Genomic DNA, 27,810 nt, shown 5'->3' on the forward strand with positions numbered 1-27,810 from the left:
GGTTTGTGCACGTGCTGAAAGTACAAGAAATTAGCAACTGAGCCTGTGAGCCTATATATATATATATATATACAGGGTGTCCCAGCTATCATGCACCAAGATTTAAAAAAAGAGAAATTGTGTAACTCGAAGAAAACCTAGTGCATATTGTTCGCAGTACTGTGAAGAAGCGGAGAGTAATTTTTTTGTTAATGAGACTTAAATAATTAATTGTAATTAATTATCTAACTCGAGAAATACTGTCCTAATCACTAACGTGTCAATGAGGCACTTGTAGGTAACCACGAGGGGCATCTAACTGCGCTATTTTCAGCGACGAACTAATTGCGTACTCATTTATTTTGACTCATAACGGAAGCCCGCGAAATATGAAAAATACCACGTGACGACGCTTACGCGCGCATTGTAAAGCAGCGTCCCCAAACAAAGCTGATTGAAAGCAACTGCTTCGCGTGTTACCCGCCCGAAGAGACAGCGCATCACCTTGATAATAGCATGCATGGAAGGAGCAGCAACAGCAAGATTCGCGGGACGCGTGTGCAGATAAGGAAAAAACTCGGTCCCGATTTCTTCTATCTTTCTTTTGTCTTTTTCATTCTGGCTAACTCAGAGGCAGCCTGTTTGAGGGCGTTGCTTTACGGTGCGCGCGGAGGCGCCGTCACGTGGTATTTTTCATATTTCGCGGGTTTCCTTTATCAGTCAGAATAAATGTGTACGCAATTAGTTCATAGCTGAAAATACCGCAGTTAGATGCCCCTCGTGGTTACCTTCAAGTGCCTCATTGACACTTTAGTGATTAGGAGAGTATTTCTCGAGTTAGATAATTAATTACAATTAGTTAATTAGGTCTCATGAAAGAAAAAATACTGTCCGCTTCTTCACAGTACTGCAAACATTATTCACCTGGTTTCTTTCGAGTTACGCCTTTACTCTTTTTTTAAATCTTGGTGCATGATAGCTGGGACACCCTGTATATATATATATCTATATATATATATATATTGTGAGCATAGGGACGTTATTGCCGGACATTATGCCCAAACGCAACATAACCATCATCGCTTGCATTGTGGACACCAAGGGGTGTGTTTCCCGTTTAGTCATGTCTGTGCACCCATCGCCATTATCATCTGTTAATGATCATCATCATCCCCTCGCTTTGACTGCGGACGAACGTCTGGGCTCGGCGACCGAATAAAGGCCTTCTTGCGAAACGCCGTCTCTCAATATATATATATATATATATGTGTATATATATATATATATATATATATATATATATATATATATATATATATATATATATATATATATATATATATGTATATATATGTATATATATGTATATCTCAGAAATGGCAAACAGGGGCTCGGTGAATTAAGACAGAATAAGGTTCCTTATTCGTGGACAATCACAGTGGAAAGCCTGACCGCGAAGTAGGAAGCAGGGTGGTACGCCGTTCCTTTAATTTGAAATAGGTTCGTGTGCACTCTGCACAGGCCGGCCCTGTGGTCATTGCAGCGCAGTTGCCATTGCTGTGACCTAAATCTCTGCATAATGATTAGGCGTACGGAGCTCGACTTAGACCTGCAGCGCTGAAACTTATTGACGCATCCGAGTGCTTCGGGTGAAACACCTGCGCAAGACGACAACCATTAACAGTGCACAAAATTTCAATACGAAGTAGAAGGAACGGTGTGCATGCAGGTGGAAGGGTTGGGATGTTTTGGGTGTGCTGGCGACGATTGCAGCGAAGCACCGAATTTCCGGTGATGTGGTGGCTGTCGCGCCCATCTCGAACAACTACTCTGCGCTTCAGAATATTAAAGGGACCTGGCAACACTTTTTTCAACTTTTTTTTTGAAATCTTAAATGCTCGCAGAACGTAGTCACCCAACACACCCAGTACTTAGATTAGGAGGTCGCAAAGTACCTCAGCCAAAAATTACTGCTCTGTGCCCATCAGAGAACTTCGAAACTCGCTCAAAAGATTTTTCTCTCTTTCCCGGTCTTTACGTTCTTCGACGGTCCGAATTACGTCACTGAGGCCATGTATCGGCTGTTGGCCGGTTTTCGTCAGTTGCAGCAATGAACGCTGTTCGATAGCAACTTTAAAAAGAAAGCCTCGGAAACAAAGCAGAAACGGAAGGCGCATCTGGTGCGATGAGCAAATCACGCAGTGATGCTCAGTGCTGGCGATAACTGTAGCTTTCGAATTGCTTCCAGACGCGAAAGAGAGTTAAACCGTTTATCGAAAGTGTTGCAGGGTCCCTTTAAATAAACTATTGGATGCTCATAAAATTTACGTGGCCCCTAGTTACTACCAGTTATGTTGCGGGAGGCCCAACAGAGGACTATCGGTCTCATTCAAGGTGTGAACAACGAAGCACATGGCTTTTCGATACCTGCTTTCCACAAGTCAAATGGCGCCATACTGAGTGGATACTTTTCATTTTACGAAAGGGTGACCGGAGATGGGGTGACGTGACGCGGGGAAAGGCGGTGTGGTGGCGTGATATAAAATAGTGGTGCGTGAATAGCACGGGCGACGCACGTGGCACGAGGAATGTTTTCCTCTGGGAAAACCTGTTTTCATGCGCGCGATCAGAGTGAGCCTGTGGCCTTCTTCCTGGAATTTCGGAGGCTTGTGTAACTGCGTATCGGACTGAAATGTGTAGACCCATGCCGTCAAGTTTGATTATGAAATATTACTTCGCTGTGACGCGCGTGTGGAGGGAAATCAGAGAGTTTTGCGCAAGGCAGACACGTGTTGCCGCTGTTAATGTTAATTTATGCTTCTTCAGTGTAGTGCATGCCTTGGTACAAGGGGCGTACCATACAAAAACCAATTCTGCGTGCGTCCGTGCACACGAAACTAAACTAACAGAAGAAAGGAGCCCGCAGCAGCGATTACCAAGCATCCATTATAAGGAAATCGCACAAACGCATAAACACAAACCTATGACGCCCCATCTCCCGTGATTAGAATTAAACAAATTGCGTCTCTGACAATGAAGCCGACAATTTCCCTTCCATCCGCCGCGGTGACTCAGTGGCTAAGGCGTTGTGCTGCACGCGTTCGAAATGCATATTTATCTGGACAAGACACTCTCTTCCCACATGTACCCGCTGCGGCGGCTCAGTGCCTAAGGCATTGCGCTGCTGAGCATAAGGTCGCGGGTTCGATTCCCGGCCGCGGCGCCGCTTTTCTGATGACGGCGAAAAGCAAAAACGCCCCTTGTGTACGAGATTTAGGCGCACGTTAAAGATCCCCAGGTTGTCAAAATTAATCCGAAGCCCTCCACTACGGCGCGCCTCATCGCCTGCGTTGCGTCGGCGCGTAAAACCCTACCATCAGAATCAGAATCTGTTCGCAGGCGTGATGTATTCACGAGAGCGTAAATGTTTCTGACGCGATCGTTGTGCGGTACAAGCGTGTTTCACAGGCCGGCGTTGCGAAACCGGCATATACATGGAACTGATTGCAATTCCGCCGGCCGGAAATTTAATAACAGTATCTCCGTAAGAAGTGTTTCTTCATGTGGTCATTCTACGGCTATACATTACAACGTAAATCGTTTTTGTGGGTTTACATGATCTAGCGGAGCACCCATACCTGACCACGCCAGTTACGCTTCATACCTCAGATATTGATCCCTTGGCAAGCCAGTGAGGCATAAATTTCGCGAACATTATAGGAAATAAGTTCGACGGATAACGCAAAATTCTACGCGGGCATCAGCACACGACAAAAATTTAATGCTGGGTCGCCTTGTCGCGAGGTGAGCGCTCACAATCGATCATCTGCTACATATATCTTCCGCGAGCAGGACGGAGACGGGCTTATAGAGAAATCCGGAAACGACTAAACGCTTCTTCAAATATGACACAGGACGCCTGCAGAATCTAGCACAAACTGAAATTAGAGGGTGTTATCAGATGCCGCACTCTTTCAACCGTACCTTTCATCGCCTGTGAACGTATACAGTAAACTCATATGCGTTCCGCCGAGTGATCAGCTGTTCGTTGAAGTTGTAAAAAAAAGGAAAGTGAAGGTGTAGCTTGTGTGTGTCCTTACAAATACGTTAATTGTTTGATTTCGCTCTGCATTTGTACACACCTTTAGTTAATAAGCTTCCCCCCCCCCCCCCTCATGTCTTGCGAAATGTCAGTGGATTTCTCATGTAGTTGGTCCGGTGGAGTTTCGGCAAATGTCTTTAGCATTTCCGAAGAGGCAGTGGGTTTTCTCATTACCGTACGAGCTGTTCTGTTTCTTCCGGACTTCGCAGGCCATTTATTTTTCCATGGTTTCATTAATTTTCTTTGGTCCTTGCTGAAAGGCGTGAGTGGGCACTTATTTAATGAGCCACATCCTTGGAATATACTTAACATTTTTCCATGGCTTATATTCCCATAAAAGGCACAAGTTATTGTCAGATATTTGTTAACCACATCCCCGAAACATATTTTTCAACGGCATATGTATTTGATACAAAGCCGCATTCGTTGTCTGCGCTACAAAACGAAGCCAACCTCTCTGTCCAGTATCATGTCTAAACGAGGTGACTATGGAATTCTCTTGTTCCTGAAGTATTCGGAGGTGACAGTGGTTATATGCTGCTACCGTCACCGAGGCCTGTAAGAGCGGCGTAGAAGCGCGCGGAACCGCGTCACCGGATAGCTCTTGTTGGCGTTGTAGCCCTCTACCAAGACACAGCTGTCTTTTGATGGCCCTAAACGCATTATTTGCTTACAGACATCATTATAACTAGTTGTGTCTGGCTCGGAAAGCCAAATAGAAGCGTAATAGATCCAAAAAACACTGCGTTAGCCCCTACCAGCCACGCAGCGCCCCCCCCCCCCTCCCCCGTAAGCGCCGCGGAGAAGCGGGGGCAGGCGGCGCAGCGATCGCGAAGCTCGAGGCGTATACTGACAGGACAAGGACGACTGTAGGAAATTGGTCTGTGTGTTAGACCTCTTCGTACACGAAGTTCTGCCCCTCTACTATTTGGATCGCCAGGCTGGTATGCACTAATTCGAAAGCAGGCCACGTAGAAGCAAAGACCAATCTATCGCAATACGTACCTTAGATGTACTGATGGATTTCGGAAAACATGAGGTGGGATGCAGGCAGCCTCCTTTCTCAGCATTGTTTCCTTCAAATTTGACATATGTGGCTCCGGGAATACTTGACTATGACTTTGGGCTAGTTTTTAGGGGCGAAGTTCCTCTCGCTCGAGCCCTGTCCCAGCCGTACACGGCACATTGTACACGGCACATTGATGATGATCGTGGCAGGATCCCCTAGGGATAGGCCAACCAAAGATTGGCCGAAGAGGTGATAACGTTCAACGCGTTCCTTGCTACCCAACAAGGAGGAGAGGAAGAAGAAGAGGTTGTCGTTCGTCGCCTGCGAGCTCAAGACACGTACCAGGGGTACGCGACACAAGACGCTCTGCAGAAGGCGACGGCCAAGGTGGCTAAAATGTCACACACCGAATTCACCAACTTACCCATGGAGATTATCATCGTCCCAAACAAGCCCTACATAATCACCACAAACATCGACGTCGTCGACGGGCTTGTCAATGGAGCGGTGGAAAGCTTGACGTGTCGAGTCTTTATATGATGTGTGGGCGAATGTTTCACGGTTTTACCGAGAAGCATTTTAACTTCACCCCTCTCATCATCATTCACTTCGTGGAGATGGCGGGATTTTTTTTAACATTTCCTCAGAGCATAGAGCTATAGGACGGGACAATCGCCGTGGTTGCTCAGTGGCTAAGGCGTTGTGTGCTGAGCACGAGGATGTGGGTTCGATTCCCGGCCACGGTGGTCACTTTTCTGATAGAGGCGAAAAGAAAAACGCCTGTGTGTACGAGATTTCGGCGTACGATAAAGATCCCCATGTGTTCAAGATTACTCCGGAGCCTTCCACTACGGCGCGCCTCATCGCCTGCGTTGCATCGGCACGTTTAACCATACAATCAATCAAATCAATCGTAGGACGGGAAAGAAGGATGGCAAGAACCCACTGCGCTTAGGAACGACTCAAGTTGCAGTCAGCCAGCGCAGTGTAATGGCTTCGGGATACCATGAAGGTTGCAAATTGTGCACTAGAGAACTATTTCGTTATTATCCTTGATGTTCTCGCTGGCGTATTTCGACTACTCCCTAATGTTTTTTTTTGTTATTCGTTTTAGGATTATCTACGAAGTACTTAGAAACTAGCGAGAAATGTAGGCCACTTTGTGTGTTATTCTGCTCTATTTGAACCGCATAAATGCGCCCACAAAGTTGTCACTTGTTCTTCGGGCTGGTTTCTTCTTCCTCCAACCTCTAACCCTCAATCACTTCTTACCCCTTTTTTTGTACCTCTTGGCGCTCCGTGATGCGAGTATAGTCCCGGAGTTTTCAAAAAAAAAAGGTACGTACTCCCAATCTTGCCGCTATAAGCGACACGTAATTCTTGCTGCCGTTTCAGATAGTATCGTATTATAAACTTACTAAAAGGCGTTCCTCTTGGGGCTTACTGACGTTCAGTTCCTGCTCATTCGTTTGCATAAGAATTTATTCCCAACCGTCGGGTTATTTCGTTCCGCAAACCCAACCAGTCGATCATCTCGCCTGTTCCGAAATTTCCCACTGCACTTTCACCGACGTGCTTGTCGCCTATACTTTGCGTTTGAGCCTCCAATTTCTACCGGGTACTCTGCCTTTTCATTATTAATTGGTGCTTTGGCTTACCCGAAGCAACAGTTAACAGCCTCGCTATTGTAGCTACAAAGGTTGGCGCGTAGGTTTTTACTACCTTTAACCAGTACCTACACACATCAATTGAACGCAACGGCTACTGAGAGAGAGAGAGAGAGAGAGAAGGCTACTGCGCTCTTACTAATGCTGTAGCATTCCCTTACATTCCCTGATTCCTTGTTCTGCGTTAAGAATCCTATCCCAATCTCTTTCCTTTCTCGATTCCCTCGATAACAAAGAATATGCCCTCTTTTCAACGCCATAAAGCTCTCACGTGTTGCCATAACCTAGCTTAATCCTATGACATCAACTTAATCCCCGATGGCTCCTCCAAAGGTAGTGCGCGTCAGACATAGACAACGACGCGTAATCTTCCGTGTCACCGCTTACGTGGGGCACTGCGTAACAGAAGTGCCGCTGGTGGGTGATGATACAGACAGGTCCGAACATGTCCGAGATCCGCGCTCGCGCAACTGCAAGCTATCTCCAACCCAGCAGCCACCAGCAGATGTCGCAAGCATGCTCTCGCTTGCCTTATATGTAGGCAAGCGAGACGCGCACTGTACAGCTAAAGTGCCCCGGCTCGAGGAGGACGAGGGGGAGGAGAAGGAGGAGGATTAAAAATGTCCAGAAATGAGCTATTGTTGCAAGATGACAGGGGCACCAGCCCTGTGGGCGGCGTACTCAGTCCGGGATGTCCTCGTCCTGGCTGGTCGGCCGGGCTCTAGCGGCAACTTCTTGTGGCGCCACAAGGGTCGACCTGGTCAGCCGGTCTACCCACTGTTCGTAGGTAGGGTTGGGAATGGGTGATAAAGACATGGATTACTGGCACTCCCATACCAGGTAGTATAAGGTGCCAAGAGATGAGCAGTGGGCACAGGTCATGATCCCTAGGTAGGGTATATCTAGTTGAGGAGAGAGAGAGAGAGAGAGAGAGAGAGAGAGAGAGAGAGAGAGAGAGAGAGAGAGAGAGAGACAGAGAGAGAACTTCATTAGGAAAAGATGGGTTATGGAGACGGGGTGGCCACCAGGCTGGTGGAGACTAAAGCAGCTCGTTCAACCAAGAGCTCTTGGGTGGCCAGGTCGGAGCTGCCCAGCGCCTCCTCCCACTGCTCGCTGCTGGTGATTGGGGGGAAAAGATTTTGAGGGCATTCTTAAATGCAATAGGTGAGTGATGCATACGCACCACAAACGGGACATTCAGGAGAGGAGAATTCTGACTGGCGAATGTTATGGAGAAGGGATCTCGTTGGGAAGGCTCCCGTTTGAAGGAGTCTCCATGTTCGTACTTTATGTTGTGGAAAAAAATGTATGGGCTGGTTGGTAGAGACGACGGGAGAGAAGGTAGTGCTCTGTTATGTCGTTAAAAGTTATCAGCTTGTCTCTGGTGGACCTGGCGCCATGGTGGGGAAGGGGTTCATGCCGGCCCGGTATGTAAGCTGTCGGGCCGTCATGTGTGCCGCCTCATTCCCCTCTAGCCCTGCATGGGCAGGGGCCCAGACGAGTTCCACAGAGACAGTAGGTGGATTTTGCTGGAGAATTTGGAGCACATCCGAGGAGATATTGCCTCGTGCAAAATTTGGAATGGCCAATTTGAAATCTGAGATTATTATTCTAGGTTGTGGCCTACAAGTAAGAGCCAGAGCTAAACAAGGCAGGAAGCTCACACTTGTAGCAACACAGATGAGGTAAATGTCGTTTCGGCAGCGAAGAAGCAAATCAGCTGCAATCGTGGACTCAAACCTTCGTTTTGGTCGCGGAAGTTGCGTACAGCTTCGCTACCTTCAAGTCCTACGCGTTAGTGTGAGCTTCCTTCATATTTTTTGTGAAAACACGGCCTTATTATTCGCATTTTCTTGTGCTAACTTACTTTCGCGTTCATGAAGGGTATCATTTATGAGAGAGTCCGCCCGGGGAGCTCCGAGTAACAGTGCGTACCCAAGTATTCGATGCTGCCAGGTCTGGTATAAAATAACATCCACAGATGCCAGTAAGCCTACAGGCTGGCTGGTACATGATTGGTACATGGTACAAGCATCGAATGGAGGGCACAAGACGAGCGATGGGGCTAAACACTGTCTGTTCACTCGTTGCGCCTCGTTCACACACTGATTATCATTTTACAGGAATCGCAACTGTTTGCTTGTTAGGCGATTCAGGGCGTACTCATACAGGTGCTCTCACGCTTGTTTGTTTGGTAAGCCCCTGAAAACAGCATTTCTACTCACCAGCATCGATCCGTCGCCGAGGGTTGTAGTGGACGTGCACTCAGCACAGTGTCAAAATCCAAGGGGCGTCACCAATGCCACTGTGAATAGCCAGTAATTCTAAAAAGCAGGGTCCTTGTAACCCATATTTAATAGAAATAATTAGTTTAATCGTGCAGGAAAAGCCAATAGCCCGAGCGTTGCAGCGGACCTGGGACTCTTGGACAAATTATCTTTCTGTGAGCTAGGGAAGGCATAGCTCCAGCTGGAAAGGACGCGTAATCAAGTTTCCCGAAGAAAATGCTTGGTTGACTGCGACATGTGACTTCAACCTTTTTTTTCGTAGAATACCCGTCGACGACGAACAAGAGACTTTAAAGACTCACCGCCTGTTTTTCCCAATGGCTGGATCCCTCTTCTCGAATCTCAAGAACTCCGGCCCGGCCAAGTGAAGCCTATAGATGCACTTGGTGAGTGTTGGAAAATGTATCCTTGTCTAGCGTCTTGCTGAGTTGTGAGGATTGAATCAGTTAAACAAGCAGCCAGAAAGCTACTCTAAAGCGGGTATATGGTGCACACGGTTACCGTCTGCTGCGAAATAACTCATAAAACGCCAATTACGTTTCGCTGCATCTCGTGAACTATATGCCAGAAACATTGCTTTATTTCTTAATTGGTTCTAAGGTCCAAATATGAACGTATGTGCTCTTAGGCTAACAGGGAAAAATTCTAACGAATACTAGTTAAATAGTACTTTACATACATTTTTGGATTTCATGACCGCTTGGCTGAATAAATTATCTGCGAAGACGGTATTCATATTGCTGCTGGTTTCTAATCCGAGTGTCTACGAAAAACCTTTCAAGACAGATGTTTGATAAAAACAAGCTCCTCTGTCTCATTGCTTGCTGAAACATACCTTTGATGTCATGGTATTAGCTTCCTTGTGCGAATGTTCTGGTCCTGGGTATAGTCTAGATTTTATACTGCTTGCGTTTGCCTCAGTAAAGATAAATGAAGAACATGAAATGAGTAATAAAAACAACAAACTAAGCAGAAAAAAGCCCAATCAAGAAATATATTCCAAATAAAAATTCATTAATTCGTTTTACCTCAGTAATATGCCTGATCTCTGTGGCTGAAAATTCTGAGCCGCATATGGTTTGTGCGTATAATTTGCGACACGAAACTCATTGCTGGTAGTAATTATTTCATGATAAGCAGAGTTAGTGGCCATCTCCTTTACCGCTGGAGGCGAAAAGCGAAAACGCCCGTGTGTTCGACATTTCGGCGCACGTTAAAGATCCCCAGGTGGTCAGGTGGTCAGAATTATTCCGGAGCCCTCCACTACGGCGTGCCTCTTCGGCTGTGTAGCGTCGGCGCGTTAAACCTCATGCTTCCTTACGTAATGCGTTAAATCCTGCTTACGTAAGGAGGGTTTACGTTAAACCCTCCTCACGTAATGCGTTAAACCACGTGCTTCTTTACGTAAAGCGTTTGTCGGAAAGGATTATTTTTGAATTCCGTTTGCTATATTGTTTGTGTAAATATGCGTGAATTGTCTTGTCTGCTCTTTTACCTGTACATGATTATGTGACGCCGAACCAATGCGTTCAATCTCGTTATACAAGTATTTTATTGTTTTTATTTTTTTGTGATGTTTATCGACCTTCTCAAAGGTACTGTCATACGGCATCCTCCGTTTTAACCGCACTGTACTTTCAACAGTCGTCATTGAGCTGCCAATTTGGCTCCCTGGCCCAGTCAAGCTGTAGGAACAGTTTACTTGCCAGGGAGACCATCGACATTGTAGACATTGTATTATGTTGAGAGAAAAAATAAATTTGAAGTTGAATTTGAAATTGAATTTGATCAATCAATCCTCCCCTACCTCGCCCCCCCCCCACCCCGTGATCGAAAATTTCAGCGAGGAAGGGGGGAGGGGCACAGGCACATCCCCCCCCTCCCCCCTGCGTACGCCAGTGCTTGCTGATATCCACGATGATGCTTCCTTCCGGACCAGGTGTCACACCGAACCCATGGGGAATTGCGAGTTACTTTCAGGTGTTTCCTTGGCAGTCTCTGCGTTACTACTCTGGCGCTGCTGCCTGCGTTGTGCCTAATTAGATTGGGGGAGACTCCTTTCGCAGCAGTACGTACTGAAGTATCGAGTTAACGTAGTTGAAGTCTATTGCTCTCAGACCTTGGCCTTTCTCTATTTGCCCAGAGAAAATAACAGATGATCGGGACAAATTATTCAAAGGGCTGCTGCTAATGAACACAGGGGATGCGTAGCAGAGTGCCCCGCCTGTGTGCATGCTTGTTACAGCTGGGCCTTTCGCCGTTAGATCAAAAAAAAAAAAAACGCGAGAACTGAAACGAACAATTTAAAGGGCTGCTATTTGGAAACGTGCGTATATTAATGCCATTTTATAATAAACTTTGAGCAGACTGGGGGCCGTCTGGGTCATGCCGAAAGATTCTATTTCAACCCTAGTAAAAACGAGGATGCTGGGCCATTTAAAGCTTGTCTGAGGCGAATGCGAATAATTGGTAACGCAAGCGCACGAGCTGTGTGCAATTATGCCTCGTTTTCGGCGGTCGTAAAAGTAAACAATGGTTTACCTCTACGAGCGGAGCCTGCAATGGTCTGGTGTTATATAGTTTGTGTTCGCGCTGTTTATTCTTGCTCTAATGCTTGTAAAGGAACCTTGCAAAACCTTCGATAAGCGCTTTCATTCTTTCCTTCGCGTCTGGAAGCACTGCGAAAGCTATAGTTATCGCCAGCACGGAGTGGCACTGCGTGATTTGCTCGTCGCAGCCGATACGCCTTCCGTTCCTGGTTTGTTTTTGTGGCTTCATTTTTAAAGTTGCTATCGAAAAGAATTCATTGCTGCGACTGAATGAAAACAGGCCAACAGCCGCTACATGGCCGTAATGACGTAATTGGAGACCGGGAAAGAGGGAGAAATCTTTTGAGCGAGTTTCAAAGTTACCTGATGTACATAGAGCAGTGATTTTTAACTGGGTTTTTTGCGACCCCCTTATCTAAGGGCTGGGTGTGTTGGGTGAATACATTCTGAAAGCACTTAGGATTTCTTATAGAGTTGAAAAAATTGTGTCAGGGTCCCTTTAAGGACACGCGCTTAAAACGGCCTTGGAAAAAAAATGGGTAGGGGGGGGGGGGGTGGCGATGTCAAAAGGGCGACGTCGAAAAGAGGACAAAGGAAGTCCGCACCAGTTTTTCAAAACATACCAGCAGTACAAAAGACGAGAACTAATTGCAAACAATCATCTGTCCGTTCTGACCACTTTTTTCCCCGTTCATCGCAGGGGTAGAGTTGGTGGCGTTCCGCACGGAGGCCGGCGTCGCACACGTGATGGACGCCTACTGCCCGCACCTGGGCGCCCACCTGGGCGTGATGGGCCGCGTGGTGGGCGACTGCATCGAGTGCCCCTTCCACGGCTGGAGGTTCGAGGCCGACACCGGCGCCTGCACGCACGTACCCTACGCCGTGAAGGGTAGAGCGTTCTTTTTTTTTTTTTTTTTGTATGATCAACTATGTCGGGTAGCTCGTTTGAGTCGCTGCGAGAGAAAAAAAATAGTCACCCAGTGGCCGTGGAGCTGCATATATTATTATCGAAGCACGAAGCAGCTTGAACTCCATAGCCTATGCATGATGTGTGGCACATGACGTACGCCTGGTCACTCTCATTAGAGATAGTGGAATCTAGGTAAAAGCTTTAAAAAATATTTGCCACGCAGTGACTGCACCGTAGGTTGTACTAAACGCGACACGCGACGGTAAATGCGTCGGCGCCGTGGAGCGCGGTCAATATAAAACAAGAGGCAACTGTGCGCTCGCACTCATGTCGGTGCCTCTGCTTATATATCTGATCGCACTTCCATTGGAAAACCGGACGGGAAAATTTCTATGACATGCCCATGACGCGTGATGTAAAACAGGGAAAATTATATCGCCTAATTTTTATTTGTTTCTTAAAATCTCGCTCGAAATACGCTAGCCTACATCAAAACATTACGGGGCCGTGAACGGAAATATTCCACTCGTGGCAGCAGCAGTTGATATTAACAAAGAAAAAGCTAAGTGTGAAAAGTGGTAGCGCCGCCTCATACACTTTGCCGTACTACGATTTGGGACGAGAATGCGGGTTGAATTCCCGGCCGTTGCTGCCACTTTTCTGGTGGAGGCGAAAAGCAAAAATGCCCGTGTGTACGAGATTTCAGTGCACGTTAAAGATCCCCAGGTGGTCAAAATTAATCCGGAGCCCTCCACTACGTCGCGCCTCATCGCCTGCTTTGCGTCGGCGCGTTAAACCCTACAATCAATCAAACTACGATTTGTGACGTCACATGTCGTGAAGAATGATATAGGATTGGTGGAGCTTAACTGAGAAGTTTCCTGGAACAAACATGAAGGCAAGTAGTACATGTAAATGTAAAATAAATGTACGCGGAAACTCCTGTTCAGCACATGTGTTAAAAAAGACGTGGACTTTTTTTAACAGAAAGCCCGCGCCTTTTTAAACGCGAGAAAGGTCGACTCTGAAACATTTTTTTTTCATAAGTCAACTTTATTAAACGCATCTCTTAAACAATACAAAAATATTTGGACCGATAGCCGAAGGCTAGTGTCCGGTCCAAAGCATAAATGCATTATTGAATAGCAAAACAAGGCACAACGCAGAAAAGAAAAATACAGGGCATACGTAAAAAGAGAAACCCTTCACAGGTTCTTTAGACAAGAAAAACATTTTAGACCAGAAAAACAAGGCACACGTAATCAGATGAAACTATACAGGTTGATTAGACAAGAAAACCATTTTACAGGTAAACTGAAAATTTCTTGCAAGTTTAGTTTCGATTGTTAGCACATTCCAGATTTTCGCACCAAAGAACTCAATTAACCTTTCACCATAGACATTTTTACAAATCGGGAGGTTGAAATTACCATTTGTAGCTTGTCTAGTGTTACGAACGGGTAAAGAAAACAAAGTTAAAGGCAGGGGATAGTTACAATTTATTATGGTGTTGACTACAAGGGCAATTTTGTAATCACGGAGAGATGTGAAAGAAAGCACTCTAAGTTCATTGAATAATGTGTTGCTCGGGTGATCGAATGGAGAATATGTTGTTATTCTTAACGCTCGCTTTTGTAATCGCTGCAGTGGAATTAAATAGGTCGCATAGGTAACACCCCACGATTCACTACAGTAGCATAAATGACAGTGTAGTAACGAGAAGTACAGACAGCGGAGAATATTAAGTGGAAAGTGTTGACGGGCCTTTATTAGTGTGTAGCAACCAAAAGCAAGCTTCTTACATACGCTATCAATTTGTTCCATCCAGTGTAAGTGTTATTTTAATAACAAGCGGGTTATTTTAATAACACTGCTGGTAAGCTTGCTCCAGTTTCAAAATAGGGTATGACCTTCTAAATCGTCGTAGGTACTGTCCGTAACTGATCCGAGAGAGCCCGAGAGCTGTCGGCCATTTTCACTGCCCGTGTTCGTTTATATGTGACAACCAGAGGCAAAACTCCGAGGTTAGTGGCGCAATCGGCTACACGACGCGTCCAACCGCCAGCCACAGGGCTGGAAATCGCGCGAGTAGTTTGTGCTTACCCTAGACGGCAGCACCTTCCTCGCTCAAAATTCTTTAAATTACTTTGTGGGCGGTTGCTCTTAACGATGTATAACGTGATTTTTTGTGTGACGTAAAAATGAAAGGGAAGCCGAAAAAAATAAATCGTAGCTGTAATTAGTTATTTCTATAAACAAACAAGCGTCGTTGGCCGTCCAACAAAATCCGAAATATCTTTAAACAGCCCAATCTTTCGGTTATAAAAAAAGTCATTCAGCCGTGTATCGCTGACATCTACAATGCTAAGAACAAGCCCGCTATGGTAACTACTGCATAAATGTCTGCTTGAAGAGTGTGCTTATGGTTACCCTAGAATGGCTTACCCAACGTCGCATGCTCTCAAGAATTCACCGAATTTTTCCGTTGCACAAGCGTTAGTGAATCGGGAAATCGCTGTTGGGTTAGGGAATATAACCCGACTCCGCTCAGAACCCAAAGCTCTTGAGAAATATACAGCCACGGGGGACAACAGCTGCAACAACCAACGACAAGAATCGAACGCTAGGGACAAATAGGAGAAGCTACGGTAAAAACAGACGAGCAAAAACACCGGCGGCAACGCGTGGCCTGCTGCAGTCAAGCCACGTTCACGTGCGTGTTTCCCCACCGCAATTGTGTACCGGCGTGTATACGGTGCCGCGTGTCGTCTGAGGCCGTGAAGGTCGTTCTTCTGTCCGCGCTGCTGTTATTTTTAGCGGTGGATGACCGTCCGCGAATCAAATGCGTAAAGCGAGTCCCACACATTGCCACGTGAGCGTAATAATGCAACGCCGCGAAAACAGAAAAAATATGTAGGTAGCCCAGACTCCTCCGTGAGCAAAAGCGCACAAAGAAAGGGAGGGAATCCGAGGTGAATTCAGTGACGATGTGATGCCTAAGGCAACAGCTTTCCAGGTGGCCGGTTGTGGCCTAGACTGTAATATTTGAAGGATTCCCTGCTTCGAGGTTAATGAACGCTCTTTCTTCCCCTCGTGCCTCGAAGCAGTGCGAAAGCTGTGGTTAACGCAAAACACGAAAATGCACTCCATGATTCCCTCGCCGTAGAAGATGGCGTTTCGGTGTCGGCTTTTCTTTCGCTGCCGTGTTTTTTAATGGGGCTATCGTATACTCGTGTTACTGTAAACAGCGAGGTTTAGCTGACCGTTTTTCACGGTTCACTTCGCTCCGACGGCAAGTGGGAGCGCCATCGCGCATGTGCGGCGCGCATGGCCGCGAATGACTCCGGTTGCGCTGAGCGGGCCGCTGGAACCGGAGCGGACCGTCAAAAACGGTCAGCAAAAAATCAAAGAAAACCGGACGATAGCGGCGACGGAATTTGTGTGCTGTCACACAAACATACGTCCAAAGGATGCCCGGACTTCGAAGAACGCGCGAAAGAGACAAAGGTCTTTTGAGTGGGTTTTTCAGTTATCCGGAATGCGGAGAGCAGTTGCATTGAACTCTGATATCTCGCACCAAACCTAAGGAGTGGATACTTTTATTGACCATGTTCTGAAAGCGTTTCGGATGTCGAAAAAAGCTCAAGAAAGAGCTTCGGGTGCCTTTGAACGAAAGTCTGGAATATAAAAATTTGAAAGAACCCTGCAACATATTTTAACAAATTCTCAATACTTCCAGAATTTAGTCAACAAACCCATCCAGTACTTAGATAGAGGGTCACAAAGTCATCATCATCATCACCAACCTATCTACGCCCACTGCAGGACAAAGGCCTCTCCCATTAATCTCACAAAGTACCTTCAGCCCAAAATTACTCCACTATGCTCATCAGGTAACTTAAAAACTTGCCCAAAATGTTTTTCTATTTCCCGGTCCAGGCGGTCTTCAAACACTCAAATGATGTTATTACAGCAACGAAAGAGCTATTGGCCGGTTTCTTTTCAGTTGCAGCAATAAACGCATGAGGTAGCTACTTTAGAAAAAAAGTCACATAAGAAAAACAGAAATGCAAAGCGGGTCTCCTGCTACGAGCAAATCACGGAGTGCGGCTCCGTGGTGGCGATAAATATATCTTCTACAGTGTTTCCAGGGGCGAATGGAAGAGTGAAAGCGTTTATCGGAAGTGTTGCAGAGTCCCTTTAAGGACGATGTATATTGCATATTCAATTTAGGTGTTTCTGTCGCGACAACTTGATTTGAACAGTTCCAGCGCAAAGAATAGACACGGACTGGCCAAAGGGACACGACACAAAGGCGCTCCCAATACACGACACAAGCTGCTTTGTGCCGTGTCGCTTTTGCCAGTCCCTGTCAATTCTTCGCTCTTAACAGTTCAGAACCATGGATTACCGACTAGGCCAATCGTGCATGTTGTTGCTAAACTTGATTTGCTTACCAAGGTTCTTCGTGTTCCTCTAAGAAACCTCAGTGTGTTGCTTGGATGCTTCTTTTAGGACTTGTTTGCTTCTGATGCCCCTTCACTTAATTGACGCACCGACACGAGCACTAACGGTTACCTCGCCACGCAACGTCACCCTTTCACACACTGCATGCTTTCGCTACAAGGCCCGCGCTTCGGCGCTCTGGATGTGGCGTCACGCTGCCCCACAGCGCAGAAGGGGCGTACCACTGTGGAGGCTTCGCCCATCCCGACAAACAGATCCGTGTGGCTTGAGCTTCCTGTGCTTACGCTTAAAAGATGGACTGAGCTACAGGGCAAACCTTTCTGGAAAGTACAATTTGTGGATTGGAGAAACCCCGCCGCCACGCACGGAGTAATTTCGGCGGGAAAAGACACGCAGTGTGCGTTATTCCTCGTCTTAATAATGCAATAAAGAAGGTGTGCGCAACTTAAAATTCAGGCAAGTCAAAAACGAATCTTTGTAGGTCAATCCATTGTAGAGAAAAAGACTGCGTAAAAATAAGGGCAATGAAAAAAGAAAGGAACTGCACACAAATAAAAACAATGCTGAGAAATCTGATAGACACGGTCTTTTGAAATAAATATGAAAATATTAAGCCTGTAAAGTACGGCTTCCAAAGAATTTGCCAAAATAAGAGCGAGTATGTATGTATAAGTAAAGCTGGGCCAATTAAAGCTTGTGTACACACGTACAAACAAGGAGGGTGGGCTTTATCGTGATATTTAAAGTCGCCTACTTCGGTTAGGTGAATTCTAAGCGCGGCCACGTACATTATTGAAACATTACATCCTTCAGAGGAAAAAAAATGGCATTTTTAACTATATTACAAAGTCGTTGCGCTGACATGAGCATGCACGTTCGACGTCCACCGCGGCGACCACTTTTCCCGTGGAGATGAAAAACGAAAACGTCCGTGCGTCCTGATTTCGGCGAATGTTAAAGATTACGAGGTGGCCGAAATTATTCCAGAGCCCTCCACTAGCTCGTGCCTCACAGCCCAGGTTCGGCTTGGCCCGTTTACTCCAGTTTCAAATGACAATGCGCGGTGTTACGACGCTGGGTGTGCTTCAGCGAATTTCTCCTTGCAGTGCCCTTCACCGTAGTGCCACGGCTGGTAATGAGTTTGAACTTTGACGCCATGCCCTGGGCAGGCATTCACCAACCGCTCTTGTTTCTCCACATACCCAACTTGGGGGATAGCCGCTGATAACGACGAGGACGATAGCCGATAGCCGCTGGTGGAGACGACGACGACGAAGAAAGGGACCCGGAGAAGAAGAGAAGGAAGAGGAGCTCGAGAGTTCGGCAAAGGCTAGAAGTTCGCAGCTCGCTTGTGGGCCCAAGTTCGCCTGAGTAAATAAACCATTCCGCTAGTAGTTTCGTTTATACCGTGACAATAGGTAGCAGAAATTAAATTGGATGATTTTTTTCTTGTAACGCTTAAAACGCTGAAGGCATGGTTATTGGTGTTCCCTCTATTACGTCCCTGCTGATGTCATGTAGCCGGAAATTAGAAATTTCTTCAACATTTCTATTCATTGTTTTGTTAAAGCAGCATGTTTCGGAGCTGAAATAAAGTTAAATAAGTTAGGAAAAGCAAGTTATTTAAAATATTTTGGGTTGTGTTTTGTATTTACGTCCCCTTTCGTGGGCTAGGAGTCCTTGATAGCTTTTGCTTTCATAAGCGGAAAATTACTTTTGAAATGGTGTAGGCGCATCCACGGAAGACAGTGACCCGTGTGTTTACAAAGATTTCATTTTTCGTGACGTGGGATTCAGGCCCACGTGCAGCAAATTATACGCCAATTTTAGCCCCCCGCGTGCATCCGCTGCCCACATGCCGGCTTCGTACGAGGCTCGTACACGGTCGCCGACATAATTGCGGCCGCGACGACATAATAACAAAAAAAAAAAAGGAAACTGGGGAGGTCCCTGTGAGTAACGCCCGAGAGAGGCGAAGTAATGTAAGCGGTCAGCGCAACGAGATCCCGAGGCACGATTAGCAGGACTTGTCGCAATGAGCAGAGGGACGATTAAGGCGAGCGTACACGTTCGCGGAGGCGTCAAGATGGGGCCTCGGCGCGAGCGGCTTTCCAAGGCTGTGAATTACTGTCACCAATATTCTTGCGGCATATCGTTGCAGGTTGTTGCATATTGAACTTTTGTCGCGGCTGCCGAGATGGTGGTGTACCATCCCGAACAAGTGAGTAATGGATGCGAAGCAGCGGCCATTGGTAAACTCAGCTTAACTCTAATCTAAAATTAGTAAGATTTGATTGATTGATTGATTGATTGATTGATTGATTGATTGATTGATTGACTGATTGACTGATTGATTGATTGATTGATTGATTGATTGATTGATTGATTGATTGATTGATTGATTGATTGATTGATTGATTGATTGATTGATTGATTGATTGATTGATTGATTGATTGATTGATTGATTGATTGATTGATTGATTGATTGTGGTGTCTAACACACCGAAGCTGCGCCTGGGTCATGAGGCGCGCCTCAGTTGAGGGTTCCGCATTAATTTCGACCACCCGGGGATCTTTAACGCTCGCTTAAATGTCGAGCACACGGGGAGGAGGCGGAAGTGATTGTTGGGGTGGGGGGGGGGGGGGGATGGGGAAAGAGGCCGGTAACTGTCTGGCGTTTCGCCTCCATCACAAAAGCGGTCACCGCGGCCGGGAATCGAACCCGGGTCTCTGGAATCAGCAGTACAACGCCTTAGCCACTGAGGCAGCGCGGCGGGTTAAACCGAGTAAGGCTACACGTAAATCTGATTCCAGAAACGTGGGGCAATGTGTTCAAGAAAATTTTCAGTACAACTTATTTTACAACCGTTTTACAATAAAACAACCGTTTCTCCAAAGTTTACACCACCGTGGAAAAGGTTTATTTATTTATTTATTTATTTATTTATTTATTTATTTATTTATTTATTTATTTATTCATTCATTCATTCATTCATTCATTTATTTATTTATTTATTTATTTATTTATTTATTTATTTATTTATTTATTTATTTATTTATTTATTTATTTATTTATTTATTTATTTATTGTGGCGTTTAACACGCTGACGCTACACAGGCGATGAGGCGCGCCGTAGTGAAGGGCTCCGGATTAACTTTGACCACCCGGAGATCTTTAAAGTGCGCCGAAATACGCACGGGCGTTTTCGCTTTTCGCCTCCATGAGAAAAGCGGCCACCGTTGCCGGGAATCGCCGCGGAAGAGGTGGCTTGATATCACTTGATTTTCTGTGTTACCGAATCAGATCAAGCTTGTCTTCGTTATAGGTGATCTCCAGGGACGAATGTAGTACACTGTCTGAAACTGCGTGTACTAGATAGTGGGTTACAGCTGTTTAACTGCAGCGTTCTCCTGCCAACTGAAAGCGCGTAGCGCACTATAGAATACTGCCGCCTTACTACTCTAACGTTACCTTGGGCGTTGAAGGAAGTATAATTTTTGTGTATTTTTTGTGTAGCGTATCAAAGAGGTTCTATAGCCATGTTTTGTTTAAAGGGGTTGTACAGCAAACGGTTACAACCTTACTTTTAACAGGTATACGAGAGAAAAAAAAAGCCCGCAAATTCAGACATTTATACACCTCACTATCATTATAATGCGCGCAATCCTACTTCCAACACCATACTGGGCTATGCCTTCTTTTACAGAAGGTCACGCCCCTTCTCGGGCTTAGCCCATCAAAACTTCGCAGGAGGCGATCGGAAAACCCGGTGCATTTGCTCCTCCTCACAGGAATGATGTAGTAAATGCCAAGGGAGTGAAGGCAGAGAAGCTGTCCAGCTCCCTGGTCCCTGTACCATTAGCGCTAGTTCTATAGTTCAATATAGCGCGAGCAAAAGGAATCAGAGCTGCGCCGGTGGCTCCTATTTGGAGTGTTGCAAAGCCAGAAGTTTAGACCACGGCTCCCCTCTGCCCGGTCACTTCGTTTCGCGATCGTTATTTACCTCTTTACTGCCGTAGAGGACTATCCTCGGGCCCACTGCTCTCCTCATTCGCCGAGAAGTTCGGACGTGTGGTTAACTCGCTCCTGAACTAATCCTCGCACGCAGAGCGGCCTCGGCTTAATTTTCGCCCCCCTGGCCAGCGCATTGCTATTTCTCTTTTGTAGACATCCTCGTGTTCTGCTCACCCCTTTCTTTCTCACTGAAGCCGTAGGCCCTAGTTGAAAGGGGAAACTTACGAAGGGGGGCAACGATCAGGGGACGACGACAGAGAGTGCTGCTATTTTTATTTCGAGACACCGCATACTGATACTATAGTCACTGTAATCGTGAAACAATCTAAGAACTCCAGAAACCTTAAAAAGATGTTGTCGTGTGGAACGCTGACTTGTACACTGCCGGTGTCAGCTATGTGCGGATAGATGATACCGTTCTTTCCGTGAGAAGGTTAAGAACGAAACAGTGACGCACTGCTCTCCTGATGTGAAGAGATTTCGGCCGCTTCTATAATCTCCATGGTGGTTTGATTCTTGTGCCGGCCGATCACATTGCACTGTTCAAACTGAGGCACCCCGCCGCACCGTCTGCAGTGGATGCCTTAACGGCCGCTATATCAATGGTCAGAATTCTGCAGTGAAAGAAGTCTTTTCCACGACTCTGGAGGAATTTTACAGGCAGCACACGCGAATATTTGTGCAGTGTATGTAACAAGTTTATTCGGTGGCCCTTTGCCCTCCGCAACAAGCGATATGCGAGGCGGGCTGGCCGGGACCTAAATTACAGGCTGTGTGACCGCACCGGCATTACTTCTAACGTTGCTAGCGGTCACTTAAGCATCCACTGCCAACGGTGCGGCCATGCCTCGGTTTCGGCCGGGGATCGGCTGGAAGAAAAATCAAACATATAGAGACATTTTAGAAGCGGCTGATATACTGATGTGAGGAGAACAGTGCGTCAGTGTTTCGTCCTTTAAGTTCTGCCCAGAATAACTGTATTACCTGTCGGCGCGTGGCTGACCCTTGATGCGTACAGCTTCGCCCACCTCATGGCAACATCTTTTCATTTCAAAACCATCACAACACTCATCAAGCATTGATTGATTGATTGTGGGGTTTAACGCGCCGACGCAACGCAGGCGATGAGGCGCGCCGTACTGGAGGGCTCCGGATTAATTTTGACCACCTGGGGATCTTTATCGTGCGCCGAAATCTCGTACACACGGGCGTTTTTGCTTTTCGCCTCCATCAGAACAGCGGCCGCCGCGGCCGGGAATCGAAACCGCGACCTCGTGCTCAGCAGCGCAACGCCTTAGCCACTGAGCCACCGCGGCGGGTACTCATCAAGCATTGATAACCAGTATAAGGTTGCCATTCCGTTTAGCCGCACGAAATTCTTTTCAGCAGCCGTCTTACCGAAAACATGTGCCGATTGGAACCACCTCCCCTCTTCCGTTGTAACGATAACAGACCCTTTGTTGTTCAAGACTGCAATTTTTCAGCATTTTTTGTAACTATATCCAGTTTCCATTATCTAGCCTTGTGTTTTATTTGCTTGATTTCTTACTACATACACATTCTTTTTTTAGTTGATTTATGTTGCTTTCGTAATTTGTGCTTCTGGTAGTTTTTTGTTTTCTTTGTTTTTTTTCCTTGTCTTTATTACTTTGTGTATCATGAAATGTACCCATCCCCTCTGCAATGCCCTACGCGCCCTGAGGGTATTCTAATAAATAAACAAATAAATAAATACACATTATTGTATGTTTCTGCTGTCCTTAAGGTGGCGGACTTTGAAGCGTCTACCTCGGCTGTGAAACGTGGTCGCCCATGGAAGTACACCTTAGAAGAAGATACAAGGGGATACAAAAATTCCACACTGCAGGTGCAGGCACTGCAGCGAGCACCGAAGGCAGGTGCTAAATGCAGCTAGAACGACCACCAGCAGACACCACTGCAACCGTTATGACGCGAAGATTACGCGCCAGACATGTATTCCTCCTGTGACGAAGATATTGTTGCAACGGAAGAGAACATAACCCCGACAGAACTCCCATTTCACGTAGAGGATCACAGAGCTTGAAATAAAATGTAAAGCTTTCGCAATCCCACCCTAAGGCAGTCTGAAGTGTATGCCATAATTTATCTGTTGTTTTTGTTGAGGTAAAACAGCTTGAGTTGACATCGTTTGTTTTTGTGCTCGCTTTTATTTTCCCTCTCTTCGACGCCGATTTTAACGCACGCTTTCTTTTTTTTTTTTGCTACTGTAAAATCGCATTCAACATGTAATCATAAAAGAACACTGGTTCTCTCGTTTACGTCCGTATTTTTCGCCTCAATTATGCCTAAGGTTTCCCTTTCGCTGGGCAGTGGTGACGTGCAGACGTCATGCCAGCAGTTTTCGCAGCTTAGCGGTTTCGCATCGCTGTTCGTCCGCTCAGGAAAGCTGCTGTGGGCACAACTTACCAGAACGGGGCCCCACATTTGCTACTGCGCTGTTTCATTTCAGTTCCCGAATTTATCCGCGCCAAGAAGTGGGAGTCTCGCGAGGTCCTCGGCCTGGTGTTCGTGTGGTACCATGCGGACGGCGCGTCACCATCGTGGCAGTTGCCGGACGTGCCCGAAGTGGAGCGTGGCTCATGGAGACAGGAGCACCGGTTCGAGCACGTGGTCGAGGCCCACATGCAGGACATCGCCGAGAACGGGGCCGACCTGGGCCACTTCAATCACGTTCACAAGGCCTCGTGTTTCCTCACCACTGAACAGTTCAAGCGCACACTGGGAGACTCGTGGTGGGGCCGACTGGTCAACCATTCGTGGCAGGCAAGGAGGCCATTGACGCCATACACTAGTGCATGCTCCGTCACGCCAGGAATTAAGGATACAGTGCGCCATGACGCTACTGAGAGCCATTCCTGAATTCTCTGTATTTAAACTTCCCTGTAACGCCACGCTTACACTACGCAGCTAAGCCTTCGGAAGTGGTCTGGATCAGTCACAGTTTTCCAGGCACAATGCATGCTTATGTTCGCTCATCTTTCTCTTGTCTGCGTGCGTACTTACACATTTTAGCCGGGCGAAGTGGCTTTGAGCTGTTCTATTGCCTTGGGCGTGGGGTCGAGCTTGGATTACGTGGATGTAGTGCATGGGTCCGCCACTAAACCTAATTTAAAAATCTTGGATCCAATGCTGCATTTAGTGCTCCGCCTTACGTCTGGAGCTTTCCGGACGAGCCCTGTCTGAAGCTTGTATGTCCAGTGTGATTACTGGGCTTAGAGCACCAGCGCACCTATGGGACCTTGATGTATGCTTTAAAGGGAATATAAACGGAGGATCACCCCCGAAAAAATCGCATCACCAGAGGTACTTCAGCCAGGAATTTGTTATTAAATTGGACATCAATTCCAATGTAATTCTCTCTTCGAGTCAGCATTGAAAGGAAGAACTTCAGGTTCCCGGGCAAAGACACGAGCATGATATACGTAGCAGGGGACCGTGTGGCTTCTTGGGACTTGTCGCCAGGGACATGTGCTTTTGAAAAAAATGACAAAAGCATGCGCAATGGGAAATGATCTTAGAGCATTTTTCACACCTATAGGATAAGCACCGTGCGCTTCTTTTTACACAGACACCTGTAAGTTTTTATCTGCTGTATCATGAGCTGTACATGGCTCCAATTCTATTCCTACAAAAAAATGAACACGAATTCCAGTATTTTCACAGCAGAGCCGCGCAAAATTCCGATCGCTGTGCAACGAATTATAAATACCAAAATACAACAAAAAATTATGCTTTAATTACTGTCTAAGGGCGTATATTGTAAACGAAATAAAAATAGTCCTAAAGGGTATTATCAATTTCATGTTGTTTGCTTATGCCTCAAATAAAATGGCTATAGTGTGCTGGGCTTTCAGAAACAGCGGCATTCGGAAAATGAAATCGCCGACGAGAAACCGGCTCTAGCTGGATTACGCACTTCGTTAATCTTCGAGCAGGTTCCCTACCAGAACTAGAGGCTACACATACGGAAGGAACTTAGCAAATGCTGGCAGGAACAATCAAATAAGACATGCACAACAAACCGCACGTGCTAAAACCTCAAGTAGGTTCTTACTTTTAGAGACCTATTGCCGGCCGCGTGACCCGCTTTCCTATGGAACCAGTAGGGACGCCTAGTTCGGCTGCTTATCCGTGGTGTGTACCGGGCAAGCGTGTGTCCCAGGGTGCGTCGATGGCAGCGGTGCCGCCTTGGCGACGCGCGTGCATTGAGGTACCCTATGCCTTACGTCACTGCTCGAGCTTGACAAGCAACCACGGAGAAATACAGGGAAGCGTGGGATCACCACATCGCAAAACGTGGACAAATTCCGTAAATTGTTTGACGCAGTTTTCTCGAAGCGACGCTGCCTGAGACCGAAGCACATGTGCAGGCTAGAGAGCGCTAAAGGACAGGAGACGGCAACAGGATAGTGGCTCTTTCACCATTTTCATCTGACACGACAGGGAATGTTATACAGGCAGCGTTGTGCAGACGAACAAATAGATATAGCGAAACTACCTTATGCAGGTCCCACGAACGTCACCCACTCCCACGTTATAAACGGGGCTTATCGCTCACATGTGACACGTGCACCGATTGGCTGCCAGTGTTAAAAATTTTGGACAATGGAAATTTTGGACGTACGGGTTTGGACAATGCAAAACGCCTGCCCTTCCGTGAACTTCATACGCATCGAATTTCTTTTCATCCTTTACTGCTTGTTGCAGATGAACAGATGTTTTCGACACAACGTCTTCTAATCTACCTTGAAAAAACAGGACTTTTGAAATTCATCTTGTGCCCCTCAAGCCTCCTCTGCCCCGTCATACCTACAAAGACAGGATAGTAGCACTGACGGCACGCTCGTATCCATCGGGACCGTCATTGCCCTGCTAGACAAAGTAGCATGGGTCACTGCTCCATCCCCACCAACTATTGCTATTGTCATTTACCATGACGATCGTCTTGCTTTTTTTATATAGAGGAATTCATACACCCATACACTGGGCCTTAAAGCACATCACAGTGACACAATTAAACGCTTCGTCAGCTGATGTGATACGAAGACCACAAACGAATTGTTTTGGCGCTCTTTGGCCTTAGGTTTCCTTGCTCCAGGAAGAAGTGAAATAATTTAGCTGACCACCACGGATGTCTCAAGGGGTATAGTATACCTGGTTTCTGAAAATACAGAAGAGTTTAGTTTTTATTTTTACGTTTGAAGTCTTGTCTTTAAAATGCTGATATGGTTTCCGATTTCGTACTCAAATTCGGTTTTAGAAATACTCTAAGCCCCTATACGCGTCGCCCTAACCACAGCGAAATTGTGTATTACCGAAATTGTTCAGGTAGTGTACAAAGACGCCGCCCCAGCAAAAGAAATGACATTATCTTCGTGGTTGAGAAGGATTTTTCATCATGTGGGACGCAGTGCTGAGTGAGGATACATTACGTGCCGAGTTATCCATTGACTCACAAGTGTCCAGCGAAACAGAGGATGCGGCTACGGCGTTGTCCCTGAGTTAGCCAATGAATCGGCCTCTTTCAATCCGGCAAGCCGCCGATCACGTGTTCTTCCCGAAACATGCGTAGAACGCTATTCGCACTGCCTTGCGTGGCTTCACCAACTCCCGTAATGTTTCCACCGCTTCCAAGGAGGCCGTCTGGGCAAACCTTGGCTTTTCTTTGCAAGACATTTAGTTTCCAGTGTCCGACGCGCAGATGGCGCAGGAGCCATCTCTGCGTAGAGTTCAGATGCATAAGGACATCCGCATGCTGAGAAAACACACGTAAATGTGGCCCCAAATGTCTGCCAAATCGTAGGTCACGCCATTATTTTCCCCTCAGTCTGCCTGCCGCGATTGAATTCACTGGCTAAGCGCGTCCTTCTGGCTGCAGTTGCTTTTCTCCCTATCACCACCTTGCACCATCCGTCCGGCAGCCACGCGAGACATTCCGCCGGATATGGCGGTGAACTGGGGTCAAAACTCTGCATTTATTATTTACCGAAAATTCTGGCACTTCCCCTTTTCCCCCTCATTGCGACAGCCGCGATAGGCATTCAGCCATAATGGCTATTGCATGTGCGCTGAATACGGATTTCAATTCCGCACGCCATCGTTCCTTTCCTGCTCGAAACCTCTTCCCTTCCCGTCCCCGAAACTACATCTTGGCTGTGAAATAGGCATAGTGGGGGACTACAAAATAATTTACGCCACCTAGGCCCCGCCCCTTATAACGTCTTAGCAAAACTCTCGGCCTAAATCTCGACACGTGGCTTTTGCCTCCACGAAAGCACCAGCCACTGCGGCCGGGACCGAGCACGCGACTTCGGGCTCAACAGCCAGACTCGTTAGCCACTCAGAGACCGCGGACGGTCATTCTAATTCTGTGGGCGTCTCTCTTCTCTCGTTTGAGCGAATTAGGCAGAGGTGGACAAGGCACGAGGGGAGCAAGTCTGTAAATTGCTGCGCGGAGTTGTTCTTTCAGCGTCTTTCCGTGACCTTAGAGCCCGCGGCGGTAATCAGCCGCTGTTATCCCGCCATTAAACATGTTGTCTAGCCCGGCCGCTTCCGTGTAGCAGCGCTGCTTGACAGCCACGAGGAGCAGCCGCAAACTTCGTTCCGGTGGACCAGGCACCAAGCTCCTCGTAAATGCTGCTTCAATCAAATACAAAGTTGTTTTGGTGCTATTAGGAGGGAAGACGTGTCACTGCTGCAAGGTTAGTTTCCACGACAAAGGCTCTAATTTGAGCGTCGCCAAGAGATGAGCTGTTGCTCCTTGCGGCAGAGTTATGCATGG

General features: G+C 46.8%; 1 protein-coding gene across 1 annotated transcript in view; it reads left to right on the forward strand.

Moving 5' to 3' along the window:
* The first annotated feature begins 9,311 nt into the window (after positions 1 to 9,311).
* Positions 9,312 to 27,810, forward strand: part of LOC144168550 (cholesterol 7-desaturase nvd-like) — a 37,417-nt gene continuing 18,918 nt past the window's right edge. Inside the window, exons 1-3 of the mRNA XM_077697511.1 lie at positions 9,312 to 9,431; positions 12,295 to 12,483; positions 23,479 to 23,792. Of these exons, the coding sequence (XP_077553637.1) occupies positions 12,342 to 12,483; positions 23,479 to 23,792 (456 nt within the window). The 5' untranslated portion in view covers positions 9,312 to 9,431; positions 12,295 to 12,341. The remainder of the gene's footprint in view (positions 9,432 to 12,294; positions 12,484 to 23,478; positions 23,793 to 27,810) is intronic.

Source organism: Haemaphysalis longicornis, unplaced genomic scaffold, assembly GCF_048455015.1.
Source record: "Haemaphysalis longicornis isolate Haplotype H1 unplaced genomic scaffold, Haemaphysalis longicornis Haplotype H1 scaffold_1, whole genome shotgun sequence".
Taxonomy (NCBI): domain Eukaryota; kingdom Metazoa; phylum Arthropoda; class Arachnida; order Ixodida; family Ixodidae; genus Haemaphysalis; species Haemaphysalis longicornis.